This window comes from Xiphias gladius, chromosome 22 (genome assembly GCF_016859285.1).
Source record: "Xiphias gladius isolate SHS-SW01 ecotype Sanya breed wild chromosome 22, ASM1685928v1, whole genome shotgun sequence".
Classification (NCBI taxonomy): domain Eukaryota; kingdom Metazoa; phylum Chordata; class Actinopteri; order Istiophoriformes; family Xiphiidae; genus Xiphias; species Xiphias gladius.
This window is the reverse complement of record NC_053421.1, coordinates 19,526,155-19,551,921: the sequence shown is the minus strand read 5'-3', so window position 1 is coordinate 19,551,921 and position 25,767 is coordinate 19,526,155. Positions and strand designations below refer to the sequence as shown.

At 41.5% G+C, this 25,767-nt stretch overlaps 2 protein-coding genes across 5 annotated transcripts in view; both read right to left on the bottom strand.

The window, feature by feature from the left end:
* The window catches only part of ddr1 (discoidin domain receptor tyrosine kinase 1), a 43,818-nt gene extending 38,084 nt beyond the window's left edge, over window positions 1–5,734 (bottom strand). For all 4 annotated transcript variants that reach the window (XM_040117487.1, XM_040117488.1, XM_040117491.1 and 1 more), the window contains exon 1: window positions 5,334–5,734. The gene's annotated coding sequence lies outside the window, so the exon portion shown is untranslated. The remainder of the gene's footprint in view (window positions 1–5,333) is intronic.
* Window positions 5,735–16,739: 11,005 nt separating this feature from the next.
* gnl1 (guanine nucleotide binding protein-like 1) lies at window positions 16,740–24,901 on the bottom strand. Its single transcript, XM_040117528.1, has 12 exons — window positions 24,692–24,901; window positions 23,200–23,347; window positions 22,565–22,701; window positions 22,292–22,443; window positions 20,990–21,061; window positions 20,184–20,376; window positions 19,878–19,976; window positions 19,572–19,754; window positions 19,033–19,211; window positions 18,509–18,695; window positions 17,620–17,760; window positions 16,740–17,508 (listed from the first exon to the last, which is right to left on the bottom strand). Exons 1-12 carry the CDS (start codon window positions 24,762–24,764, stop codon window positions 17,237–17,239), a joined length of 1,836 nt encoding a protein of 611 aa, XP_039973462.1. The 5' UTR covers window positions 24,765–24,901; the 3' UTR covers window positions 16,740–17,236.
* Window positions 24,902–25,767: the final 866 nt, after the last annotated feature.

Here is a 25,767-nt window from a genome sequence, read left to right as displayed (position 1 = left end):
GTTGAAGCGTGGGTGTGAAAATCATAATGAGAATCTAGCAGGTATGTGGTAGCATTAGCATGTTAATATGACAGCATGACAGCAGAGTGTACTATGTGGATCCCTGATTCTAGTTTGACACCAAGGCTGTTTTAGGGCTGCAGTGTAATGGTAAACTGCAGCCCAATTCCCTGAATTCAATTTGCACAGTCTCACTGCCACCTGTCAGAGAACAAGTGAGAGGCAGAGGGGAGGATGAGGTGAAAGGAGAAAGGAGAGGCATGTGACAGCACGGTGCTACTCTCACAATGGGCAGAGAGAAAACGGCCGCAGACAGACACACAGAGAGACAGTAGAACGGAAGAATGCCACGGTGGAGGAAAATTCCCTCCAGCATTTGAACGAAGAGACTCCGAATGACAGACCAAGCGTGAGACAAAGGCAACTCTTTCCCCGCAGGAGGATGAGAATTATTCATCCAGTGAGCAACTATTGAAACAGAGAGAAGGGAAAGAGGGATGGAGGGATGGTCTGAAAGGGAACAGAACAGAGCAGAAAGAAAAACCACAAAGATCAGGTCAAACAGGAATGAGTTCAGCGAGACTCAGCATTTTGAGTCAAAGTGAGAAAAACAGACTGGCCTAACACAGCCCTCTCACAGATGTCTTCTCCTTTCTAATGAATGACAGCTGAGCAGAGAGAAATTCTTTTCAGACGTCATTGAGCTGTTTGATGTTTAGCTACTACAGCAGGCAAATAAATAAATAAATCCATAAAAAAGCAAATTAGGATCCAAAATTTGTGATGACCTGATTAATATTAAGTCTGGGCTTTGATAAAACCGCAGTCACACGCCCCAAACACACATACAATTCATCTCTGTTAAAAGCCTTGGGCACAGGCTGTTACCGCTATCACATTTAGTCCTTCTCCTCCCTCTCAGCAGAAAAAAGCCTCCTGAAAAGTGCTAAATTACAAGTCACACAACTGTTTCCTGATGCTAATGTGCCCCTCTAAACCCCTTTGAGGGAAAGACAGACAGGTCCAACCCCCTCAATGTGGATGTCGTTGCAACTCAAATTCATCATACGAAGAGAAAACATATTGAAGAGAGCGAAACCTTTGATGTTGAACAGAATTTTCTTCCATGTTCTAACACAGTTTCAAAAGCACTTACTTTGCCAGAAGCCATTAGTAATTATTAGTGGTATACTGAGCCACGGTGTGTGCAGTGGCAACTTAGGTGAAAAACACCACCACAGTGTGAGGATTTGAACAGAGATGGAAAAAAAAAAAAGTGAAAAGAAAGACGGAGAGAACAGACCTCACACTGGCTTTTAGGTTTGAGAGTTTCCATCTTTCATAAGGTTCGTCTTATTTTTCCAGAAGCGATAACTTCAACTGCCAGTCGTTGGCGAGACGTGTGAAGGGACACGACGTGATTCACCGTTGGTTTCAGCTCACAGGATTCAGCATTAGCAATGGGCCATTGTCTTCTTCTAATCAGATCATTTACTTAGCATCATAAGATTTAAAAAGGAAATCTCACTGATTTTACACATTAAAAAAAGTCTGTTTACAGGTCTCGGGGAGTACTACTGCATATGTGAAAATAGTTGTAAAAAGCCTTTTATGGCTCCAAAGGGAGCTGCACGAAGTCTGATAAATTGCCTAGAGTGCTGTTTCTAGAGGCAATGTTGGCTTGAGGACTACAAATTTGAAAATGAAAAATATCTGGGGGTTTGGAGTTACAAAGAAGTGAGCTTACCAGGCCTCTGTAGCCGACTCCCTGTCTTTGCTTGAGGCAAGCGGCTCCAGGCTGCATTAGCAACTACTCGCATGACATGCAGAATCTCCAACTCAACTGTTGGCGGTCGAGTTGCATTGTGGGTAACGTTGGATCCAGTTTTTGACAAGGAGTAAGAAGGCGTGGAATAAAAAAAGATGATATCTCTGGTTCTGCTATTTCAATTTTGATCACTTTTCAGTTAATGAATTATAACATATACATATTAGCAAGTCAGAAAGAGGCCACCTTTTATTTTGGGACACATGCAGAAACATTTCTGTTGGTTCCTTAGGTAAAATAAGGCATGAAGCCAAGGTCTGAGATACCTCGATAAGAGACCGTGGAAAATTGTTTGAAGAAAACTCAGCAGCCAAAATATAACCCCAGTTTGCTTACATCCACACAGCAATATTGCTATCTAACCAGGGCAATCATGAAGGGAAGGGCAAACAGATACATGAGGACACTCACCGGGACGATAGGAGAAGTGAGATGAGGAAGGAGGGAGGATAAATGAAACATCTAGCGCTGCTTCAAAGGGAATGGGGAGATAGAAGATGAAGAAAAAAAAAATCTGTGTTCCATGTTAGATGTCGAGAGAGAGAGACAGATTCCTAGAGTGATCAATTAGGGGATCAAAGGTATGCTGGATGTCAGGGTGGGATGGAAGGACTGGGTGGTGAAGGCAGGCTGGAGGGGTGGGGAGAGATGATCTAAAAGAGGGTAGGACCTCAGAGATTAATAAAGAGGAAATCAAATAGAGTTTTGAGAACTCAGTGACAACTCAAGCCCAAGAACACCCTGGATCCAGCTTCGAAGCCTCACCCCCCATTCCATGATGAATTTGTTTCTCTGACAGTCGTGACAGGCTTGTTCTGCATGTGACCACACATACGGCAAATGCAATTGAGCAGTCCAGCTGTCTAGACTTGAGGGAAAATTGGTTTAGGAAAACAGGGTGGACAGTGGAGTCCTGCCTTCAATTGGTTTCATTTCCGATTAGAAGGGGACCGTCGAGAGGGGAGGCAAGTAACCGCGTCTTGCCTTTGGACTTAAATGAATTCTTCCACTGGCCTTGAGGAACCTGCTCAGTCTATGGGGAGCCAATTACAACCGAACACAGAATTTAGTGGAGTTGCTGCCTATCGCACGATCACTGTGAGAGATGTCGCATAAAAGACAGTTTTTTGGATGAAAACACCACTCATCATTGTACTCCTTCATGTAGTTAACTAGCCACATGAGCCGCATTGTTATTAAGACCAGGCAACTGTGCAAAACTGCAAAAGTGCAATTCAGTCACCGTGCAGGATTTGCCTTTGGATTTTGAATTCGTGTCCACCTGCTGAAAGTCTTTTCAGAGTGATCAACAACCAGAAACACAAAGACAAGGTCAAAACGTACTGGCCCCCACCAAAACAATGAGCCAGATAGAGGACAACAGACAGAGGTCAATGATCAACCAGACTAAACAAACCAGTGCTCCCACTGTAGACACCAAATCCTGCTTCTTTGTGTGTGTAAGCTTGCACACACGCAGGCATCTGTGTGCTTTCAACCACCAAAGCAACAGCTCTCCAAGACTTTTGTTGCTGATTCTTAAAATCTCTTGAAACCGAAACAAAACAGGTAACGGCCATTTCACAGACACTGTCAGACAAATTATTTTGTTCTGCGCATACTTCTCCACAATTCATATTATGCAATTAATGCAGTTTTCTCCTTAGCCTGCCATGACAAAGACAAATAAATTAAAAAAAAAAAAAAAAAAACAACTCCTACCCAAGTGTGTGCATTCACAATTCCACTCACATAAGCGGTCTATCCAACTATTTAATATATTCTGCGTCTCATCTGCTGGACTGCACAGCTGATAAAAAGTAGCTACGCAGGGCCAAAGGTTCTCGTGGGACAATCTGGGAAAATTAACAGCCAGATGCCCATTACACAGGGATCTAGCAGACCAGGGCTTGCCGTGAGGGACTGTATACCAACACTCAGTGCTCCCCCTCATTTTATGTCTCTGCCGTATAGGGATGGACAGGCAGAAAAAAAATGGCCTTTTATAGCCTCTCTATGGTTTGGCAAATAGCACATGGAGCCACACCAATCCCCCACCTCCTTCCCCCAACGGTCTAACAATGCTACACCTCCTCTGGACTGCCTGCTCAATCCCCCGGCCAACAAAATACCCACAAGTACTGTTGTCATGTGGTGGGAAAGGTGACTGCCCGCTGCACTGCACATCCACTGAAGCCCTTTGTTAACTTCTCCATCGGGCCACCTACGCTACCCTGCAAGCACAGAAGCATGCACAAACACACAGGAGCAAGCTGGCAACAGGAACACATGCAATCACGCCCACATTTCCACCTTGCCCCTGCTGTCTCTGTCCTCCATACACAAACAAACAGACAGAAAGCTGAAGTATGCAGTTTTTGAGCGTAACTTTACATTAATTTCTGCACCATCCTGATTGATTCACTCTCACCACCCCTTTCTCCGGGCTCATGAAAGCACAAACTGTATATCCTGTTCAAAGTCTGAACCTTCTGGCGGCTCATCCCTAGCGCCTGAAATGTTCTCCTCTCCAGTGCCAGGCCGCCCTTTGCCGAGTTCTGGTTTGGTTCTGGTGACTGACTCACTCCCCATAGAACCGCCACCTCATGTAAGGCCAGGGGTGAATGAAACCAGAGCTGATAGTCTTCCCGGGGGTCACCTGTGCTGCTGTGAGGTCGCAGGGTTAATGATCTGTGTGATGTCCACCACCTGGATGCGTGGAGGTCGTCTGAAAACACTGGACATTTTTGCCGAGCCATTCATCAGAGCTGCTGCAGTTTTAAACCTCCACATGCCAGGAAGAATTACGTTTGTTTAACTTGTGCGGTTTCGTGAATGAGGTGCGATATAAAGCTGGCGAAGAATGAGTTTAACGGGTTTGTTAAGGAGGGAATGACAGTTGAAAACTTAAAACTAACCCATGTAACAGTGTGAGAGCTAGTGGCCATGAGTCTGGGTGAGGATTTGAAATGAAGAAGGGCGGGATGGAAGAAATAAAAGTCCATTTAGAAAAGATCAAGTGAATATAAAAAGTTGTGAAAGCAGTAGCCATTGCACAAACAGGACTAAGAATAATGTTTTCTCTGCTGCCAAGGATACACATTTGGCAAGATGTCGAACAGCACAGTTTGCAATAAGACTCGACCATGATGTACACCGTCGGATTATTTCAGCTACGCGGTCGGCGAATGCCGCAATGTATCTGCCACACGAAAGCGCAGAGACCCGCGGCGCAACGTTACACCTCACATGCGCTTCCCACCAGCCCGTGGCGAGCGGCCAGAGCGGCCGTGCGCGACTGACACCGAGACTCACAGACGCCAAACCGCAGAGTGAGCGGCAGACAGACACACACACACACACACACACAGACATACGCACAGACGGACAGACAGACAGACAGCTGGAAATATCCGCCGCAATATTATTACAGCCGCTTATTGCGGAGTAAAGTGCGCGTGGGGAGGAACGCGCGGAGAATTTGAAGGAGTTCGTCGGTACTTACCTAAGAGACGCGGGGAAGGGAGCTTTGACAGCGGGCCGGACTTTCAGACGAAGTCTGTACGAAACAAGGTAAAGCTGTACTTTTGCCCTGAACAACACGCGTCCACTGAATAATCCCCACTGAGCTCCGAAGCAGTAGCTGCGCTTAGTGGACGACTTCTGTCAAAACTCGGAAAACAACAAAATACTCCGTTCTTGCTGCGCGCGACGGTTGATGTTACGCCGAAGCAGCCGGACTTTCACTGGACACCCTCGGGATAAAGAGTTCCTAAAACTTAAGTCGACAATGAGGGACGCAATTGAATAAGAGCGATAGGCCGTCCACGGTCCCTGCGCCTCGTCCCCACACTGGGTCTAAGCCTCGGCCGCGTCGCTCCAACCCCAGCGCAGGCTCCGCAGCCCGGCCAGCAGGCGCCACCAGGTGCTCATTTACATAACTGCACCGGCTGTGTCCAATCACAGCTCCGAGCAAGGTGTCTGATTGAATATCCCAACAGGGGCAACATCCAATCGGCGCCTCCTGTGGGCGGGCGCTGTGACCTTAACAGCGCTGTAGGATGAAATTCAATGTGAAGGGGGCTAGAGGAGTCTCTTTGTTACAGCAACGCTGAGATGTCGGGATATGACGTGATACAGCAGCACGCAGAGTGGTGGCTTCACCTTGTTAACCCTTTGTCTGTAAGAAAATGTTACTCTGCCGTTTTAAACCATATGTATATATATATATATATTTTTTTTTTTATAATATAAACTTCTGAACTCCTTGAATTAACTTTTCTGCCTCCCAGCCCCTGGATTGGCCCATTTAATGTTGACCCACAGCACTCTGCCTTGGTATTTACCTGTTAAGGAAACTTTATTACAGAGTAGTGCCGGTGTAACTGTATACCATTACTGGCCCTGGGCTATAATGACTCCGATTGAAGGGGTTTGCAGTAAAAGACAGCAACGGAGCTGGAACCAGGGCAGTTGTTGATACGGGACCCTGAGGCAAGGCAGGAGTGAGATGGGAATTCACATGTGCAGATGTTTATGCTGAATTACATCAAAAGTTGAAAGAGTCAGACAGAGAAAGACTGAAAAAAAGGCTGAGCAGCAGTTACTGTAGTTGTTGGTTCTTGCCCGACTGAGGCTGACAGGAGGGAAACTAAAGCTGGTGCTCAATCAGCAGCGAGGGACAATGAAGGTCATTTAACACACTCTGAGCTCCGCCTTGGATAAACAGGGAAGGGAACACTGATACACTCTCTGAAGCCTAAACGTCACTTTTCATGTGTCTTTGTGTGTCTTGAGTGCTTGTGTGAGTGTTTAGGCTGGCACATGCACATATTATTAAGTCAAATGTTTTCGACTGAAGCAATGTTGACGAAGCGAGAGGTTCGGGCCATGCAGACCCTGTCCTCCTGCTCACAAATACAAACATATTTTCTAATTCAATTCTCAAATGTATCTTGAGCTTTTCCTCAGTCTCTGCTCCATTCAGGCCACCTTTTACCCCTCACCCCCACCCACCCTTATCCTCAACCCATAACCCTCCCTCTCTCCCTCCCTCTCCAAGATTCTTTGTGTTTGTAAGGACTTTAGCTGGACTTTCATCTGGCCTGGCCTCATTTGCTTTGCATATCATTAACATTCTCTCAAAACTTTTCAGTCCAGAGCTTAACCAAACCAAAACACTCCTCTCTCTCCGTGTTTAATGGTTAAACTTCCCTCCCTCAGTCCTTTACATAAAACATAACCTTTTGATTAGTTTTCTCTCTCTGTAGCCACAATGATACCATGGTTTATATATATATATTTTTTTGCTTGCTTTTCTGCTTTTCTTTCAAAACTTTGTTTTCCAATAAGGCTAAACAAATTAAACAGTGATGAAGGAAAGTTCAATTTAAAAGGATAATGAAGAAATCACCGTGGATATTTGAGAGTTATTATCCACGACATTCAACAAAATGTTAACCGACTCCCAGAAATGATCCTGCTGATGAGCACAGTAATTCTCAGCTCTTGTTCTCTCACTCCCCAGAGCCTTTCCCGATCTTTTCAGTCCTCTCTGTTGTGCACATAGTCCAGCTGGCTCTGCTTTGTTCGTTGTCTGGGCAACTGCAAATCCCCTGGCAGAAATTATGACCTTTTTAAGCGTTATTTTGTTTCTTCACGATACTTCCTCTCTCCTATTCTTTTTGTGTCTCACTTTCCCTTTGAGCCTTGATCCCTTTTTGAATATTTTTTCTTCTGCTTTTACAGAAATATGCTCAGTTCCTCTGTGGAGTTTTGGTTTGTTGTCACTAAACCCCCTTTTCTCCCTCCTCTCTCTACTCGTTCTCACTTTGAGTGAAAACCAGTGGAGCATAAAAAGCAGGTCTGATCCTGTGAGGAATTCACTTGGTGAGAGAGAGACAAGCAGAGAGAGAAGGAAAGTTGTATTGCACTTATGAGTCAGCAAGAACAAGGAAGCACATGGTGCAATAGGTAAGGGAAGATAAATAATGGGGAAAACAATGAGTTGCCTTTAACTGTCAAATCTGTTAAGATGAAGAAAAGGAGGGGGGTTCAACTACAGAAAAGTGAGTTTACTTTTTAAAAATGTTTTTAAAAGTAGAAAATTACCATCCTCATCCTAAGCTTCTTTTCAGATGGGATGACAGATGATCTATTGCTTGTCTGGGTGAATACACAGCTTGTGAATATATAACCTCTCAGACACCAATTTGGTCAAAAAACCCAAACATCTGAATTAGAAATGGAAGTGTTTGACTCAAAGGCATTTCATGGGACAACACACACACACACACACACACACACACACACACACACACACACACACACACACACACACAGGCAGCCTGTCCACCCCCTGTTGTGGTCTGACAGCTGTGCTGGGCTGCAGGATTCAGACAACACAGATCAATTGCAGAATGCTAAGCTTGCAGTATGTTGGGAACCGGCGTAAAACCACATACCAAACATTCTACCCTCTGAAAAATCTCTGCCAGTGTCTTTTTCACTGGGAATGTCTAAAACTAATATTAATAAATGTCTGAGATTTGCAATGGTCAGTGGAAAACCCCAGAGAGCTCCACAGCTCCATTTACTACAAAATACTCTTTTTTTGCATGCATGTGTGACCTCAAGTCCATGTTTGGATTAAACATACACATATGCATGTGTGGGAGTGTGTACATGAGTGTCTGTGTAAATGTGCAACTCCACATGCACCCCTGTGTTCCCACCTAATGTCTTTTTACTGTGACTCTGTCAATATAAGTGTCACAGACCCGAGGCAGGTTGGATTTGATTGGCCCCTGGAGAGGATCTGTGGAGCGGTGGAGGTGTCAGGGGTCGCCGGGTCAGAGTATGCTGCAGGGGGAGGTTCCTGTGTAGGTGGGTGGTTAGGTCACGGTGGGCATCACAGCCCTGGAGCTCTCTTTTTAGGTGTTCAGTAGGGAAAACGGTTGTGTCAGCTCCTCTCACTTTCCACAGAGATCTCTGACTGCTCTGTTGCCCCTGTTCATTCCCTGTTGTTTTTCTATTGTTGAATTCAAGATTGTTGTAATTTCTCAACAAGTCAAAGATTCTACAGCCACGCAAGTGGTTCTGTAAGGTCCTACTAAGGCACAGTGCTGCTTTGACATAAGTATTGACAAATCTTGGTTTGGCATGTAAGCACACTAACATTTACTCATTAGCACTAAACTAATTAGCGCTATACTAATTAGCACTGAACACAAACTGAGCTGAAGCTCATGGGAATGTCTTAGTTCATCTTAGTTTGCAGGTATTCGGTCATAAACCAAAGTATTGAACCAATTAAAATTTTGACTTGATGGTGGCAGTAGATGAAACGTCACTTATAACCTAAATTGTTAACCTTCAGGTGCGAGAGAATAAAAGTTAGGGGATCACCAAAGTTATGAGGATACATAGTCTCGGGCCAATCTATCACATAGATGTTGAGATTATTTCACAGCATAAAAGAAGGATGATAAGGATCATCAGACATTGTGATACATCATCTGCAGACCATGCAGCCGTTAGTTTTTGAGATATTTCAATCTCTATGGAGACAGAAGACCGCCTGACGTTGCTATCCCCAAAGCCATGATCCTGGCTAAAAGCTGGTCATGGACTTAATTTAAATTGATGACTGAGACTTGAGAAGTGTTATCATTATGACCCATTGCTTATAATCCCTCCTCTTATGTTTGAATCTTTCTGTTTTTAATTATCTTGTAAGAGGAAATTTTAGACTTTTCAAATGCTAGACTCTCATTTTGAAACCAAAACATTTCTCACGTATACAGGAAAGTACTTGCACACAGATTAAGTTCGCTGGCTCACACCACGCAGCCTCACTCAAAGATATCCAAATATCTCCTGGATAAATCCTATCCTGCCTGGAATGTCCTTGTGATCATGCAGCTGGATGTGTGTGAAGTATGATGATCTCAGTGTTGTCAGGGGAAAGTGGGGAGAGAAGGTGAGGTGGGTGGGAGGCTGAGGGTGAGGTGCGATCGTCCGATGTTGGTGGGGGTGAGCGTTCCAGATGACCCCTCACACAGTCAGGAGCCCCCGGAGACCCCTTCAGCTGTAGCAGCGCACTTGTGCCTCCTCTTCCTCATGGCTGGAGGAGGAGGGAGGTAGGCAGAGGGGGATGCAGACTATTTTTGGGTATCGGGTTTCTCTCCCCCCTCAGAAATCCCCTGCTATTCATCTGCACACACACACACACACACACACACACACACACACACACACACACACACACACACACACACAAATCTAACAGTGTGGAGGACTACAGCCTTTGCTATGGCATTTGGGAGCCTCCTCTACAACTGTCACCCTCTGTTCAAACTGTCACTCCAGCCGCTCCAGGATTATACTTCCCATTTCTTCCCCCATTCCCTCCCTCCCCTCCTCACCTGTCTGAGCCAGCCGCTGAATGAATGGGCTTCCTTTCTTCTCCCATCTCTCTGCTCTACTAACACTAGTGCTTTGGGAATTATTCATCATAACCACCATCGGATGTGCTCTGATCGTCTTTGTTTGGGTCTCGCCCCCACTGTCTTTACCAATTACATGTTTAGCCTTTCCACACCCCTGGTCTTTGGTTTAAACAGTATTTTAACTCGGCTGAATGCTACTTCAGACAGCCATGCCATGTTCCCAGGGTCTCTGTGTGTGTGTGTGTGTGTGTGTGTGTGTAAAGACATATAATTATAGCTATCCTTTAATTATTTTAATTAATATTCAAATTAGCCAAAGCCCAAGAGAGAAACAAAACTGAGCTAATCCAGTAGGGTAATTTTGAATGCCATGCCTGAGGAGTTATTCACCATGGTAACTCAAGTCTGATCTGCTTCCCTTCTGGATCTCAGACTTTCCCTCCCTTCTTTAAAACTTTAAAGCAGACTGTTGCTTGCTCCTTCCAGTGAGAGTGCATGGTGTGGTGGATTGGAAGGTGCTGGGGATGGGGTGGGCGGCTGGGTGGGTGAGGAGGAGGTTGTGTGTGTGTGTGTGTGTGTGTGTGTGTGTGGGGGGGTAGACTCAGAGGGGTGCAAATGAGTGCCATTGCAATGCAGTGAGAGGTGGTGCTAAAAATACCTATTGACACATGGGCTCCAACTCACAAACAGGGTCAGACACAAACACACAAGGCAGTGACCAACGAGGTCTCATTCATGCACCACCAGGCAGAAAAACACACGCACGCATAAGAGAACACACACACTCATATGAAAACACACACAGACACAACACAGCAATGTATCAATTAAAATACTTAAGGCCACCACTATTTACAGTATAACTGAACAAAATACCGAATCCCTCTGAGTTTGTATTGGCAATGCTTTGTCTCTTGGAGAGCCCTATGTCAAACAGAGAGCAGGCCCTTTCCACACTCAAGCACAAGTCCTCTGAACAAACAAACCCAGCTGCCATATTGTGAACCTCTGCAGGAGGAATATGGGAAAGCTGCTCTGTACGTATTGTGTTGAAAGCTCGCTGTGGCAAATATTGTTTCTGAGTTTACCCCATGCTGACATACTGCTGGGACAGTTTGCCAAGTGTTGATCACCTGAAAAAAAGAGATGCTAACTGTCTGGTTTGTTTTTTCATTGTGCTCGGTTTACAGAGTCAATAAAAAATATGATTGCGGTATGATCACCTGGGTGAGTTCTCCTGTGGCAGTGATGTGTTTGCCACCCTGTTTAAATTAATCCCTACTGTCTACACGTCTGGACCGACAAAGAAAGATTTGAACGGAAGGGACCTTAAATCAGTTTTGTCCTAGATGTCACCATCATTTTGCCACCAAAAGCTCCATTGATTTCCTCCCATTGTTTTTTAAATCTGTGGCTTTGACAGGTTCTCAATGGGCAAAGAAGTACTTAAATCCCTTTCTTGCGTAAAAGTACCAATACAGCAAGAAATACTCGATTACAAGTAATAAACCTACCATGTGACAAGAAGCCTCAGTTACACATTCCTTTGGGGTCACGGGCCAAAAAGGTTGGGAACCACTGTTTTAATTTTTAAAAATAGATTGTATTTTATTAACTATACTGTATCTTGACTCTTAATCTGAAATGTAGTAGTAACAACTGTCAGATAAATGTAGTGAAATAAAAAGTGCAATATTTCCTCTGAAATCTAGTGAAGTAGAAGTATAAAGCAGCACAATATAGAAATAAACAAGTAAAGTACAATTTCCTCAAAACTGTACTTATGTACAGTGCTTGAGTTAATGTACTTAGTTACTTTCCACCACTGTGGATTATGGTAGTGGAAACCACCCAGAGGAGACACTTAGGAGGATATCCAGTTTTCAGGGCCGAGGCCTTGCCACCCCCCACAGCGCTGCTGGAGCACCAGGACGCCAACCTGGGGGGGGGGGGCAACTGCCCGAGCTGTAAATCAGTGTGGGTGTGTGTGTGTGTGTGTGTGTGTGGTCTTTGTATGAATAAAAATATGATGTGAAAAATATGAATGAAAAATGTGTGACAGCTAACATAGCAGCAGAACAGGGATGTCCAAGGTACATGGAGAAGGAAAATGATCTAACAAGAGGTCAAAACACTTGTGGGGTAACTTTATAGTGAGACCAACACGTGTTGACATTCAGATAGGAGAGCTGTTTGTACAGTAAAGGACTGCCTGCACCCACATAGCAGTTTTTGATTGACTTTTTCCTAATAAAAGTGCGTAGGGCCGAACATGGCTGCAATATAATGTAACACTTACTGCACATACACACTATTAACACCACAAATGAGAAGCCCTTGCACAATCAGCTTGGTGCACCTGACTATTAACGGCAGCAAAGACTCTAAAAAGACTAATGTTTTACCTGCAAGCTGAGATATAATTCACTTTAATTGGACTTACTGCAATTTGGTTGTTTCCATAAAACCAGTGGGGACATTTGATTTTAGTTTTTGTCTTTAAGGGAGCCAAAACACACTTGTACCTCTTGTTGTTTTCCATCATCCTGAAAGTTTTTTTTTACAATTTCACACTCACCCTCTATCACACCTGTATGTGCATGCGTGTGCATGTGTGAGTGTGTGTGTATGCAGTGCCCAGGGGAACATATAAAACCAGACTAATGAATTCCTCTGCTCTGCTCATGCTCTGGCTTTCATATGAAACCAATTCATTACTGACTGGCCTCACCCACATGTTAGCTGGGGTCACATAGGGAGCAAGGATGGGGCAAACAAGAGAAGGGGGGAAAGGGGAAAGAGGGCAAGAGTCCCCACAACAACCTGATTAGATCATGAGAAAGCTTTCCAGGAAGAAAAAAGAAAAGAGAAATGATCAAATTCAAACCACATGGGCATAACACAGCAGAATTTAATAAACAGTTTTGAAATTTATGGTGTCATGCTCCAGTAAAATTTGGGGTCTTTGTCTCGCTTTAATTACTGCCATACAGGTTTCAGGGACACAACATAGTTAGAGCCCTAGCTGGGGAAATTAAGCAGCTCATGGCTCAGGCTGCAAATCAGAAACAGTTCCAGATGATTCCCCTCTTCCCTCCTCTGAGTTTATCTAGTCAGCAAAAAAAATCTCATATCATACAAGTTGGCACTGAATCCAAATTATGGAAATTGAGGGGATTTCCACCCACTTCCCTCTCGTAAATAATGATTATAGCAGTTCTCAGTGGTGATTATCATCATACCTTCTTAGATCGCTCATGAATGGTGCCCAGTGGGTCACAATAAACATAATGAGATAATAGCAGCAGCTAGATTTATTCTGACCAGAGGATTGGATAGGCGTTGAGAGAGTGACTAATGTGACAAACAGTCAATACACTCATCCCACAATAACACTGACATACAGCACTCAAATGGGACATAAATCTCAAGGATATGTTTCCAATTTTTAACAGATGACTATGGAAATAATTTTATGAGAAACTGGGAGAGGTGATTATTTATTCCATAAGCTTCACAGTCAATAAAAGCAGTGGAACAGTGGACAACGCTGTTTTTATGTGTGAGCCACTCTCTTCCTACCAAGCGTATCCTGCTTTATTAAATGTAGTCATGTAAGACACACAGTGGAATGAAATTTAAAATTGGAGTTGGTTTGATAAACAAACACCATTATAATAGAAGCAGACTCAAATCATATCCCTCTGCAGCACCTTTTCAAGACTGTTGATTCCCATCTTCACTCTTCAGGGGATCAGTAGCCTCTTAAGCGGACAAATAAATTACATACAGCGCATTCCAAGTATTTCTTGTAATGAAATATGGGATTATTCAAATATTTTCTTTGAACCTCATTTCCTTCATTGCAGAAACTAATAGTTTTTAATATTTGACTATTCATTTATTCATATTCTAAACCTCCTACACAGGTTGGAGTCTATGACATAATACATTAGCCATAGCCATAGTCATAGTCAATACAGAGCGAATAAGTGTCTGCATATGCACAAATATTTAGAATACCATTAGTTAGGGAACAAGTAATTAGGAAGCCCTGTTTACAAATGATTATACCATGAGAGGTCAAGTTTGTTCATAACTTCAATTATTCCTTAATGATTTCATGGTTGGGTAAGTTTTACTTCATTCCATGCTATCTGCTTCAAATATCGCCCATCTGGAAATTTACCAATTAACTAGTTTGGGAGGACTTTTAATTAGATGTGAGTAAAGTGCAGTTGCTGGCATCAGTGAATCTCATCGTGGTAATTATCTGTCTTTGGTCCTCATAAAAGGAACTAACTAATTACAAGACAACTTTAAACAAAGATCTAACATCTCCATGAGAAAAAGTTTATATATCTATGTCTATTTGACATTCAGGCAGTATACCAAGTGTAATCAGTCTGACAAAGCTCATCCAAACATGTCCAAGCTGCACACTCTGATCACAAACCTCTGAAGTTTTGTCAAATAATTTAAAGGAAAAGTTGACACATCATCTCTTGTTGTTTTAATTATGTGTATTTGAAATTAATGGGAGTTACCCGAGACATGGTGTGTGGGTGACTTTTTTAGCTCAAAAATAAGTTGTAGAGAGAGACTGTCCATGAAAGGTCTTTCCCTGATGTTTTATAATCTACATGCATTATCTCACATTACAAGTAATACTGTAAAGATGTATCATTAAACACAATAAGAACCCACTTACAAACACCAAGATGGTTTTGAGGATTATTTACTTTTATTGCAGAAAGCAGTCCAGTTCATTGTTAGGCATACTAGGAATGAAATGAGGAATGCAGCTTATAGCCTGAACACAACTCAAGCCTTCACACCACACTCTCCAGATGCCGTCAGTTTAAATTATTTCAAAAAACAAAAATCCACATCAACACAGCCAAAAGTCTTTCATGTTTCTAACATCATGGTAGTGTTGAGTAACTGCTTTATATTGTACCAGTGGTAGAAATGACTGCATGGGGTTGCAGTGTGATGTATTACATGGTAACACAGCACTGTGCTGTAGACTTCCCTCTTCATGAACACATGAATGAGGTACAACTGCAGCACACAACTATAATACAGCACTCAGGATTATAGCGGGGCCATCACACATCACAGAGAGAGAGAGAGAGCGAGAGAAAGAGAAACTGGTCAAACAGCAAAAATGTCAGTTTTCTATTTTCAAGATAAAGTTAGGTTAAAAAACATGGTGTTGAACAAGACTGAGGAACGTCTGCAGCAGGTGTTTTATCAGCATTACAGGACCAGATCTTGAATTTGAGCACTGTCATAGTTACATTTCATAAAACCAACAACATAGTAAAGATGGAGTGTCTAATATTATTTATAATGAAGGACAGATGGAAGCTGTAGAGACCAGTCTCTCTTTGTGTGTGGTTAAAGGAACAGTTTCACATTTTGGTAAATACACTTATCCATTGTCTTGACGAGTTAGATGAGAAGATTGATACCACTCTCATGTCTGTATGGTAAATATGAAGTCACAGCCATCAGCTTGTTAGCGTAGCACAGAGACGGGAAACAGGCCTGGCTCTGTCCAAAGTTAATAAAAATCAGACTACCAGTACCTCTAAAGCTCAGTCAGGTGAAGTAACTACCTGGGCTCTCTGCTGGTAGCCTGGCACCAACAAATAGTCCAGCACATAACCTCCTGTAAAACCACAAAATGTAATTTTTACTTTGGTTTCCGCACAGTTCAAACAAAAAAAGATATAATATGGTAATTATCTTTGGAGGTGCTAGGAGAGCCAGGCTAGCTGTTTTCTCCTGTTTTCCAGTCTTTGTGCTAGGCTAAACTAATCGTCTCCCATCTCCAGCTTCATTTTTGCAGTACAGACGCTAGACTGCCATTGATCTTCTCATCTAGCTCTTGGCAAGAAAGCCAATAAACATATCTCTGAAAATGTTGAACAATCCCTATAAATGATCTTTAAGCAGTCTCAGTTCCAGTGCTGCCATTAGCATTTAAACTTGTTGAAGGAGTGTAGCCAAATCCTGCACTAAATACTATACTAAATACTGTACACCTCTATCAGCATCTAAGGATATTTTTTGTAGTAGTTAAAACACTACGAGTTAAATTGCTGAAACAGCCTCATCCAGTAATACAACACCCCCTTCCCTCCCCTATCCTAAAAATGTTCCGAATTTTCCTGCTGATTGTGTACAACCATACCAAATAAAATATCACTCTTAGATACAGTATAATCGATAGGAAAACCAAGTTCAGATAGATGAACCTCTAATAGAACTGTAATATTGGTAACTGCAAATCTGTTGGAGAAATGTTGTTTTTTTCTCCCATATCCCATCACACACCCTTTAACCAAAGTTGAGACATACTGTGGTCTTTAAAGAAGATTTAGAGTCTGCTGCTCTGAGAACCAAACGGCTGCTCCAGTGAATGACATCATATTGACAGTGCATCTGATTAGTTTTTTTTTTTTTTTTTTTTTTTTTTTTTAATCCTTTCCTGAACTTTGGCATCTCAGCTGTGAGGTCACTTATCAATAAAGAGATTGAAAACCAGTTGGTTGATTATTCCAGGCTCAGGGAAGTTACTTGTTCATTTGTCTTTGAGACCTACATCCAAAAAAGAAAGATTATTCAAACCAAACCAAACCCATTCTTAGAAGCAACATTAAAGAACAAGCTTCATGGATGAAGAAGCAGAGCAGAGGCACAACATGGAATACATGAATATGCTCTGTATATTATAGGGAGATGGAGACAGAGCGAATGAATTAGAATAGATCATGTTAATGAAGAGAAAAGGTAGTGACATGAGGAGTGGATATGCAAGACAAAATGAGAAGGAATGCAGGTTTTGGAAAGAAGAAAAAAAAGGAATGAAAAGTGCACTGGGGTAAACGAGGGAAAAGTCAGGGAAGAGAAACAACTTATTTCTTCCTGCTCGTCTTTCCCTCCATTATCACTCACACTCATTTTCCCGAAGTACACTGTACATGTTAACTGTGAAGCCAGATGACTTATCGTCCTTCTGTCTTGGATGTCCAAATCCCTCATCTTCATCATCCCCATCTCCATCCTCATCAACATCTGCATCCCGGTCTCTCTCTTCCTCTGGCTCGGTGCTGGACTCCCCGTCCTCCTCATCGTCCCTCTCTCCAGTCCCTTCATCCTCCGTCATCCTTCCTTGTAGAGCCATAATCTCCGGCAAGTCTGGGTGATTTTCCCAATGCTCTGTAGAACATTAGTAATCCCCAAAATAAATCAATTCTACCCCAACTGCCATTTCAACTTTTCAAATACACTTGAAGCTGAAATTATTGGTCATCAACGAGCCTCTTTTACCTCTCAAGCAGCTGTAGCCAGGTGGTCTGAGGCAAAGGCACAATCTGCCATCAATTGCCAACCGCAGGAGACTATTAGCTGCACGATAAACATCGTTGCGAGCTGCTTTTGCTGTCTTATATCCTCTCCTTTCTGCCCAAGCTAAGGAATGCAAAGAGAGAGGGTCTTGGTGATAGTATAACACATCATTGCATTAGACATAAATAAAGGTCTGGTGATATTCTACCAACAAGTATTGTCTGTCTAGCCAAAGCCTAATATGGCTTATTCCTGTGTGCCATGGACCTTCACTCTTCTCCAAAAACTATTAAAAAAACCTTCAATACATTTTCTTCATTTAAATGAACATGGGTACTTAAGTTTAATTTGGATTAATTTCACATATGCTGCTCAGCTGCCATAAATTAACACAACAAATCCAGGGCTGAAAATAGTTGCCCAAAAAAAAGGCAACATTTACTCCTGTTTGAGTAACATTTGCTAACAACTACAAAACACAGCTGTTTTAGGAAATGATCTATCCCTTTTAAAAATGAAAATGTATATTTGTAACTCACTGCTAAAGATTTACACCTTAAGTAGGAATGAATGAGCTTGGGGCTGAGTGCCACAGACAGGCTAGGGATTGGAAAAAGTATTGAGAGATAGACTAACATAGCATTGTTGGTTTTGTTTTTTTCATGTGATTTGTCGACAATAAGAAAAAAGACAGAAACCTTATACTTCACTAGCTCAAAGTGGGGGTTGGCTTTAAACTTGTGAATGGTAAAGATTCTGACTTGGGTGCTGGTAAGTAGTGGTAAAGTAGGTGAGCTGCTTTGCACATATAATTCTCGAACTCTTAAAAACTTGCACATTAGATGCTTAGTGTCACTGTGAACTGTCTTACCCTCACACACATCCCAGGCAGTCCAGCTAAACTCTTCAGATCCCTGGTTTCTCTGATGGGGTTCATTCTCTAGCAAGCTGGGATGTTTGAGCTTCAGCGCAGAGAGGAAAGGGGTTCTCTCGCACAGATAACCAACTGAGCTGTAGGGCTCCTGCAGCTGAGACACTGGGTAGATGCCTGCCAGAATCTAGAGAACATAAAACACAAAGGAAAAGGTAAAAAACAAGAGGGTAAAAGAAAAAGCTCAAAAAGAAAAATCAAAGAGAGGTTTAAAATCATTTTTGAAAATGGCAAGACAGTAACCAAAAACTGTTTGAAAAGTTAAGCAACCATCACACAAATCAACTCTGGAATTCATCAAGATCCTTTGAAAGACAACAAGTGAGAATGTATAAAATCAATAATCCATTTTCCCAGAGCTGTGAGAATGTGCTGTTCAACACAATTAAGTTTCCACTGAGCCTAAACAGGTGAGTAAACTCGCAGTAACATTTGCTCTCTAGTACACGAAAGTGAGTTTGTACCTGTAACTGTTTGTTGACACGCGAGGGAAAGACCAGTCCAGGGCAGTCACAGAGTTTGACTGTCGGGGTGAGGTAGTAGGTCTGGAAGTATTTGGTGTGGCCTGGGGTTCGAGACACGCTCACCACCTTCCTCCCCACCAGGCTGTTTATAACAGATGACTTACCAACATTCGGAAAGCCTGGAAAAAACAGGATGAGTTTATAATCAGTCTTTACACTCTACATTTATGGTCTTTGTTGAGTTTGCTAATGCTAGAAGTTGTCCAGTGGTGATGTTCCATCACATTATAGTTAAACAGACAAGCTTTATCTTTTTACTCTCAGTAAATCTTTTGTCCAGTTGATTGAACAGAAAGGTGCCTGCTATTGTGACGAAAAGTGTTGAGAAATGCCATTTAGGATTTTTTTTTTTTTTTTTTTAAAAAGGAACTACTTGATTTTGTCCTTTCTTTACAAGAATTTTCTTCGGATTTGTTTTAAGAATTTGCTCAGTCAATCTGGCTGCACATCTCCCTTGATCTGTAAGACATGTATCATACCTATACAGCCCATTGTGAGAACCCCATCTTTGTAGAGCTCCTGAGATGGGCTGCTCATCTCCATTGCACTGTCACTTTGATGCTCCATCAGCACCGACTCCGCTCCTTCATCTGCACGCTCCCCATTGAGTCTCTCTGAATCAGCATCTCTCTGAATCTTGTGCTCCCAGCTGGACAGGTCAACTGTGAAGGAACAAGAGGTAACTCACATGCGCAATCAATTAAGTTGTCAATGTGGACAACTTAACGGCTGTGCTATTACAATGCTTTTATTATAAGCATACTAGACGAGAAGGAGACACCCACCTCTTCCTGCTGCGATATCTTGACAGGCCTTCAGGATATCTAGAGGACCCCCCGCATGACTCCAGTCAGCCTTCTTCCTCATCCTCTTCTTCTGGAGCACTATAAGCCAGAAGAGACAGAGGATTATTCTTATTGCAACGAGAGCTGCAGACACATTCACAGCAGGTTATTCTGATGATACTGCACTGAAATAAGTTCACTGAGTGGCAGGTTAATTTTAATTTCCATGTCTGTCTGATGTCATAATTTTATATGGGTCATTATTATTCATCAGTTTTTCTCTTCCCCCACTCTCCCTCTCCTCACCTGTGCTGTAGGGCTGTCCAGGGTGGGAGGTGAAGCAGACTATTTGCAGGTGGGGGAACTGAGAGGTCATGTAGTGTTTCCAGGCAATCACGAGTGGGGGAGGACACAGGTCAGCTTTGTTCAACACCAGGACCACCTGCTTCTGCAGATCTCCTGTGATGTAGTGGTACAGGGCTGGAGGAAACTGCAGCACCTAGGTGGTGTACATGAGGACGCACATTGTCAAAATAGTAATAATGGCCTATTTAACAAGTAAACCACTAGATCACATCGTTATTAATAGGCTCAAGATGAGTTTTGCTGTTTTTAACTTTGTGTAGAAACTAGAAACTCTAAATAGCAGAAGTGAATTCACTTCACATAAAATACATCTAGAATGAAAGTTAGAAATAAACTGTCAGAAGCAGATGTGTTATAATTAGATCTAAGAAGCGGGTTTCATATCAACTTGGAATCACATCACAAGCCTTAAAATCACAATGGCACACCTTGAACAGGGTAGTAAGTTAAATACAACCATTTTTCCTCGCTTCATCAGCAAGATCACAACGATATATATAAGATTTTATGAGAAACTTTTGAAGGGAAACAACTGCTGTTGACACTGCTAAACTGAACTGCTGATTGGCAGGTCAAATTTATCGAAATCCAAATTGCCCCCCAAAAATCAAACATTTTGAAAATTTGTCAGCTAAATAAACTGATAAATAATAAACACCATATCAGGTATTGAGATGGATCTTGACTTCTGTCTCCATCTGGTGGCCCAATCCATTCTGCAGGCTTTTGCTTACAAGATCACCTACCGGGTGCCTGATGTCCACGATGAGAAGAATGACATCGGACATCTCCAACACTCTCCATAACTGCCTCCATGTCTAAAAAAAAGGAAAAAGGAGTGGGAAGTATCGTTAGGTTTAATATTGTCAACAGAGTAATGTCTACAAATTTACAATTTCTGTTCTCTCTGTTTCTCAGCATCACAGTTTATTAGCAAAGAATAGCAAAGGATTAGGATTTTTAAAGATATTTTAAGCTAATATGTACTATTATACTTAACGCAATTCTCAATTTTCTAAATTTTGATGCTTTAAAATTTATATCCAGTCTCACATGCAAAAAAAGTTGTTTGAACAGGCAGGTTAGTCTTATTTTTTTCCATTGTTTTGATCCTTACACCATGTAAGTAGCTGTCATCCCTAGAGTCACTTTTTACACCACCAGCTGCTATAGCCCTGCTTCTGATGTGATGTACCTCCTGAGCTCAGCCTATGCTTTGAAATAAAATGATCTGAAGGGTTTTTATTTTGAAATAGTTACCATTTTTACAGCCTGAGCAATAACACAGCATGAAGTTAAGATGTGATGGTACCTTTGTTTCCAGTGGAAAATACTACAAAATATGCAGATGTGGCATACACTTCTTAAAGATCCCTACATGATGTAACTTTTCCAGAATGAAATATTCAGTTCATGGTAGGTCCCTGGAATTATACACTAGATCCCAGCTTTGACGGTTACGTCTTCTAGATGAAAGTGGCAAAGCAAGTCTGTAGGGTAATTATCAGTTTACAGGCAACTCATTTTGCACAGGAAAGGTGCTGGCAAATGACTAGTTAGCTGCACTAAATTTCCCAGTCAGTCTGAGCATTTCTGCCACCAAAAACCTGGTTCTTATATAACAAAAATAGTTCTATGACCACATGCTAAACCTATTGGTCTCAAGTGTACACTGAAAAACTGTAACAAACTCCCTGATCCACCAGAAAATTGGTTAAGTCTGACCTGTACTGCATCACTTGCTGGTGGATTTAATACAAAGAATGGAATGAATTTTGACATATAGCAAGTGCCACGTTTCCAACAACGTACAACAATGAGTTATTTCAGGTCATCGAGACAATGTTCAAACTTGTAAAACAAAAATTAAGCTGCCTTATTCACCATGGATGTTGATATGCTTCCAGTGTTTTGGAAGTGAAGTCCTACATCTGGTCACCTAATTCTTTCATTTTCATAACTGGTTTCCCAGTCCAGCACTGGCACTTTGATAGTCAAAAAGCCCTCATGAGTGCATCATGGTGTATCATGTTTGTTAAGTTACTTACCTCAAGATTGTGCTCAAAGTGGCTGAGGGAGCCCAGTGGGTTTCTGGAGTGCAGATCATCCAGGTATTCTCTGTATGACTTCTCCTCTTTCTTTAGCAGGTTCTCTCGTGTCATTTCATAATTCCAGGACGGCCGTCGTGGGAAACCAAGACCTAGCGGTGGATAATAGAGTTTCAGTGTGTCAAGCAGTGACCCACTCCATTAACCTTTTCTGCTCATCTGCCTCGGTTATTTTGAGACTGTCATGTGGAAAGCATTAAAAAACAGCCAGACCTTTCTCTGACGGATAGATGTCATTAATGTCGACTTCGAGTTCTTTGTCTGAGACTGGTTGCAACACCTTCTCCCTGGACAACTTCTTCCTCTTTTCAACCTCCTCTTTACTCTCTTTCTCAAAGTGCAGTCGGAACCTGAAGAGAGGAGTAAGAAGGGGGGATTAATATGGTTACTTTGTTAGTCTGTGGGTTGCTATATCTTAAAAGTGATGATTTAATATACATTTTACTTATTTAATTTTATTTGGATAAAACTGAATAAGTTTTAGATTAGAACAGATACATTACACAATATTAGGTTTGCTACAGCCAAATTTAAGTAATCAAGATATAGGCTATTTCTAATAAAATAGTCACCAAAATACAGTGCTCAAAACCAGGCATATTTTTCTTTTATTATCTGCATTCTCTGCCATATTGCTCCAATTAATTATCATAAAATAGCCACTTTTCTGCTAATTCAAGCATCCTGCTGGTGCTCCAGGCAATGCATTTTAGGTTTCTATAAATGTCAAACAACAGACACACAGTACAAAATCTGTATTAATCTGTAGGATCTCAAATTGTTCACAATACCATTCTTTTAATTAAAGTGAATCAAAGCGAGCATTAGTAATGATACTGACAACTCACCTGTTGGGGTCATATCTACCTTCACTGCTCAACGGCTGCTGGTTTATTCTCCTAATATCAGTGGTCTCACTGTCGGAGGTATCTGACTGTCGCTCTCCTCCTCGCTCCACACTGGCATTGCGGCTGCTAGGCCCAGAACCTGTGTCACCTGGAAGTCAGGGGCAAAATTCAGGGATTACAGTCAAACACAGGCATACACCACGCATCAATATACTTTCTTGAATCCAATCCCAAGATCTAGTTTTTTACACTCATATTGGCTGTTACAGATTTTGTGTGAAGCTGCAACAATTGGTCAATTAATCGATTGCATTAATTTACATCTATTTTGATCAGCAAATAATTGTTTTGGTTATATTTATAAGACAAAATGCCCACATTGGCTGGTTCCAGCTTCTCAAATGTGAGTATTTTATCCTTCTCTTTGTTGTACATGATAGTAAACTGAATATCTTTGGGTTTTGGATGGACAACATTCAAGAAATTTGACGATGTTACCTTGGACTCAGGAAAATTTTAAAAGGCCTTTTTACACCATTTCATTGACATTTCATAGATTAAAAGATTAACTGATTATGAAAATAATCGTTAGTTTCAGCCCTAATACTGATATGCCTTAAATCAGGTGTCCTCAACCAAGTCCCCATCCAGGAGGAAGTGTGGTTCCTTTACAAGGATATATAATATTCACTGAAATGAACATCAAAAATGCCTTCAATGCAGAAATTAAGAGGTACTTGTTTCAGTTGTGTATGTTTCAAAATGTGTATGTGAATCCTTAGTGTGGTATTAAGTCTATAGTTTCTGAAACAGGAGGGGATATTAAAGGATATTGTAATGATTTTTCTAAATTTGGTGGCAATTATGGCGAGGCAAGTTCATTTGTATAGCACCTTTCATACACAATGAAAATTCCAAATGTTTTACATAATGCATTAAAGACATTAAAAAAAATAAAGAACAGCATAAAACAGCAATGGCATAAATACTTTAAAATGCAAAACTCAATTAAACCACTTCAGTCACACAACCACAGGCACATTTCAAGCACATGGAAATCTTTTAACCAATATATTATCATTGTTAAATGCTGTTTTGAAATTAACCCTTAGGTGACAGTACACAGCCGAAGTCATTCATAATTTGGCGCTGTGTCTGGTATTGGTAAGGACTACACATTTTACGAATATGCAATTTTAACGCTTCTGTAACGAAAAGGTAAGTCTGTGCTATTCTGTTGTGCTATTTACACTGGTCAAGTTCGAGGGCAAGTTCTATCACACTGCTTGTTATGATACCTAGCTAATACGAAACGTGGATGAATATTATACAGACTAATTAAATGTTCTTGTGCTTTACCTGAACGTCTTGATTATAACTACACATACTCACAGACAAGCAGCTTGCTCAAGTACGTTTAGTTAGCTGTGGAGCACGAACCTTAAGCTAACTGCTAACGCTAGCATCGTACCTCTAACGGCAAATGTGTTACCTCTTTTTCGCTCCCGTTTGACTTGTAGCTGCTTCTTCTTCTGTTTGTTGCTAAATGGCTTTTTTCGCGGCATACTTCAAAAAAAGCTGGCTAATGTATACATATACATATATATATATATATATATGTATGTACTGTGTATTGCCACCTACAGATTGTCACACAGCTTACTTGTCGGCGTTATTTACATGGGTGAAGTTTCTCGACTCCTACACTTTTCAGTGACGCCACATCCACTGCAGACTGCAGAGAATGGTGGGCGAAACCAAGTTTAAATGTTCACAAACTGCCCGACCTTGGATAATTTTGGCTTTATTTAGATGGTCCTATTTAGAATGAGCTTTGCAACGAGTGAAAGTCTCAATCCAATTATCATCAAACACATCAACTATGAAAAATTTGGTTTATCTGACAGTGACCCCCCCCCCCCCTTTAATGGTACTGTCCATTTTTGTAAACACCTCACACATTTGCACATTCCTGCAGAGCAGACATGCTTAAAGCAATAAATATACCTGGACGCAAAACAGCATCATTAAGTACCATTAAGACATTTGTGCATAACACAAGCAGCATGATGTTTTCCTCTCTGTTTTGTAGGTCTAATAGAACTCAAATATTTTCTTAATACAGTTTTTCTTAACAGCAGAAAAAAAATGTAACAATAAATGAATCTACAGAAAATTAATCAACTGCTATTTTGATAACTGGTTAAGTAATTTTTGTAAAACAAAATGCCAGAAAAAAAAAATCTCTGTGGCTTCTCAATTGTGAATATCTGCTATTGAATGTTTTTGGTTTTTGGATTGTTTGTCAGACAAAACCTGCACTTTAATGTGTCAATTTGAGCTTTGGGAAATTGTGATGGGCATTTTCATTATTTTCTGACAGTTTATAGACTGATTAATCAATTTATTGAGAAAATAATAAGATTAAAAGTTTTTAGTTACAGCCCTAAATTAATGTCCCTTCATAAAGCCACTATGGCACATAAGGAAATTATTTGTTTATTTGTTTATTTAACAGGGACCACACAGATAAAACATTGTTACATACAGAAAACCAATGCAGCAAAT

Bases quoted from the DNA above. Each gene is read 5' to 3' on its own strand.
- gnl1 (XM_040117528.1), bottom strand. From the start codon at position 24,764: ATGCCGCGAAAAAAGCCATTTAGCAACAAACAGAAGAAGAAGCAGCTA. The intron at 22,702-23,199 runs GTGAGTTGTCAG...TCCTCTCTTCAG, and splicing joins GGTAGATATGACCCCAACAG to GTTCCGACTGCACTTTGAGA. The intron at 21,062-22,291 runs GTAAGTAACTTA...CCTTTTTTTTAG, and splicing joins ACTTTGAGCACAATCTTGAG to ACATGGAGGCAGTTATGGAG.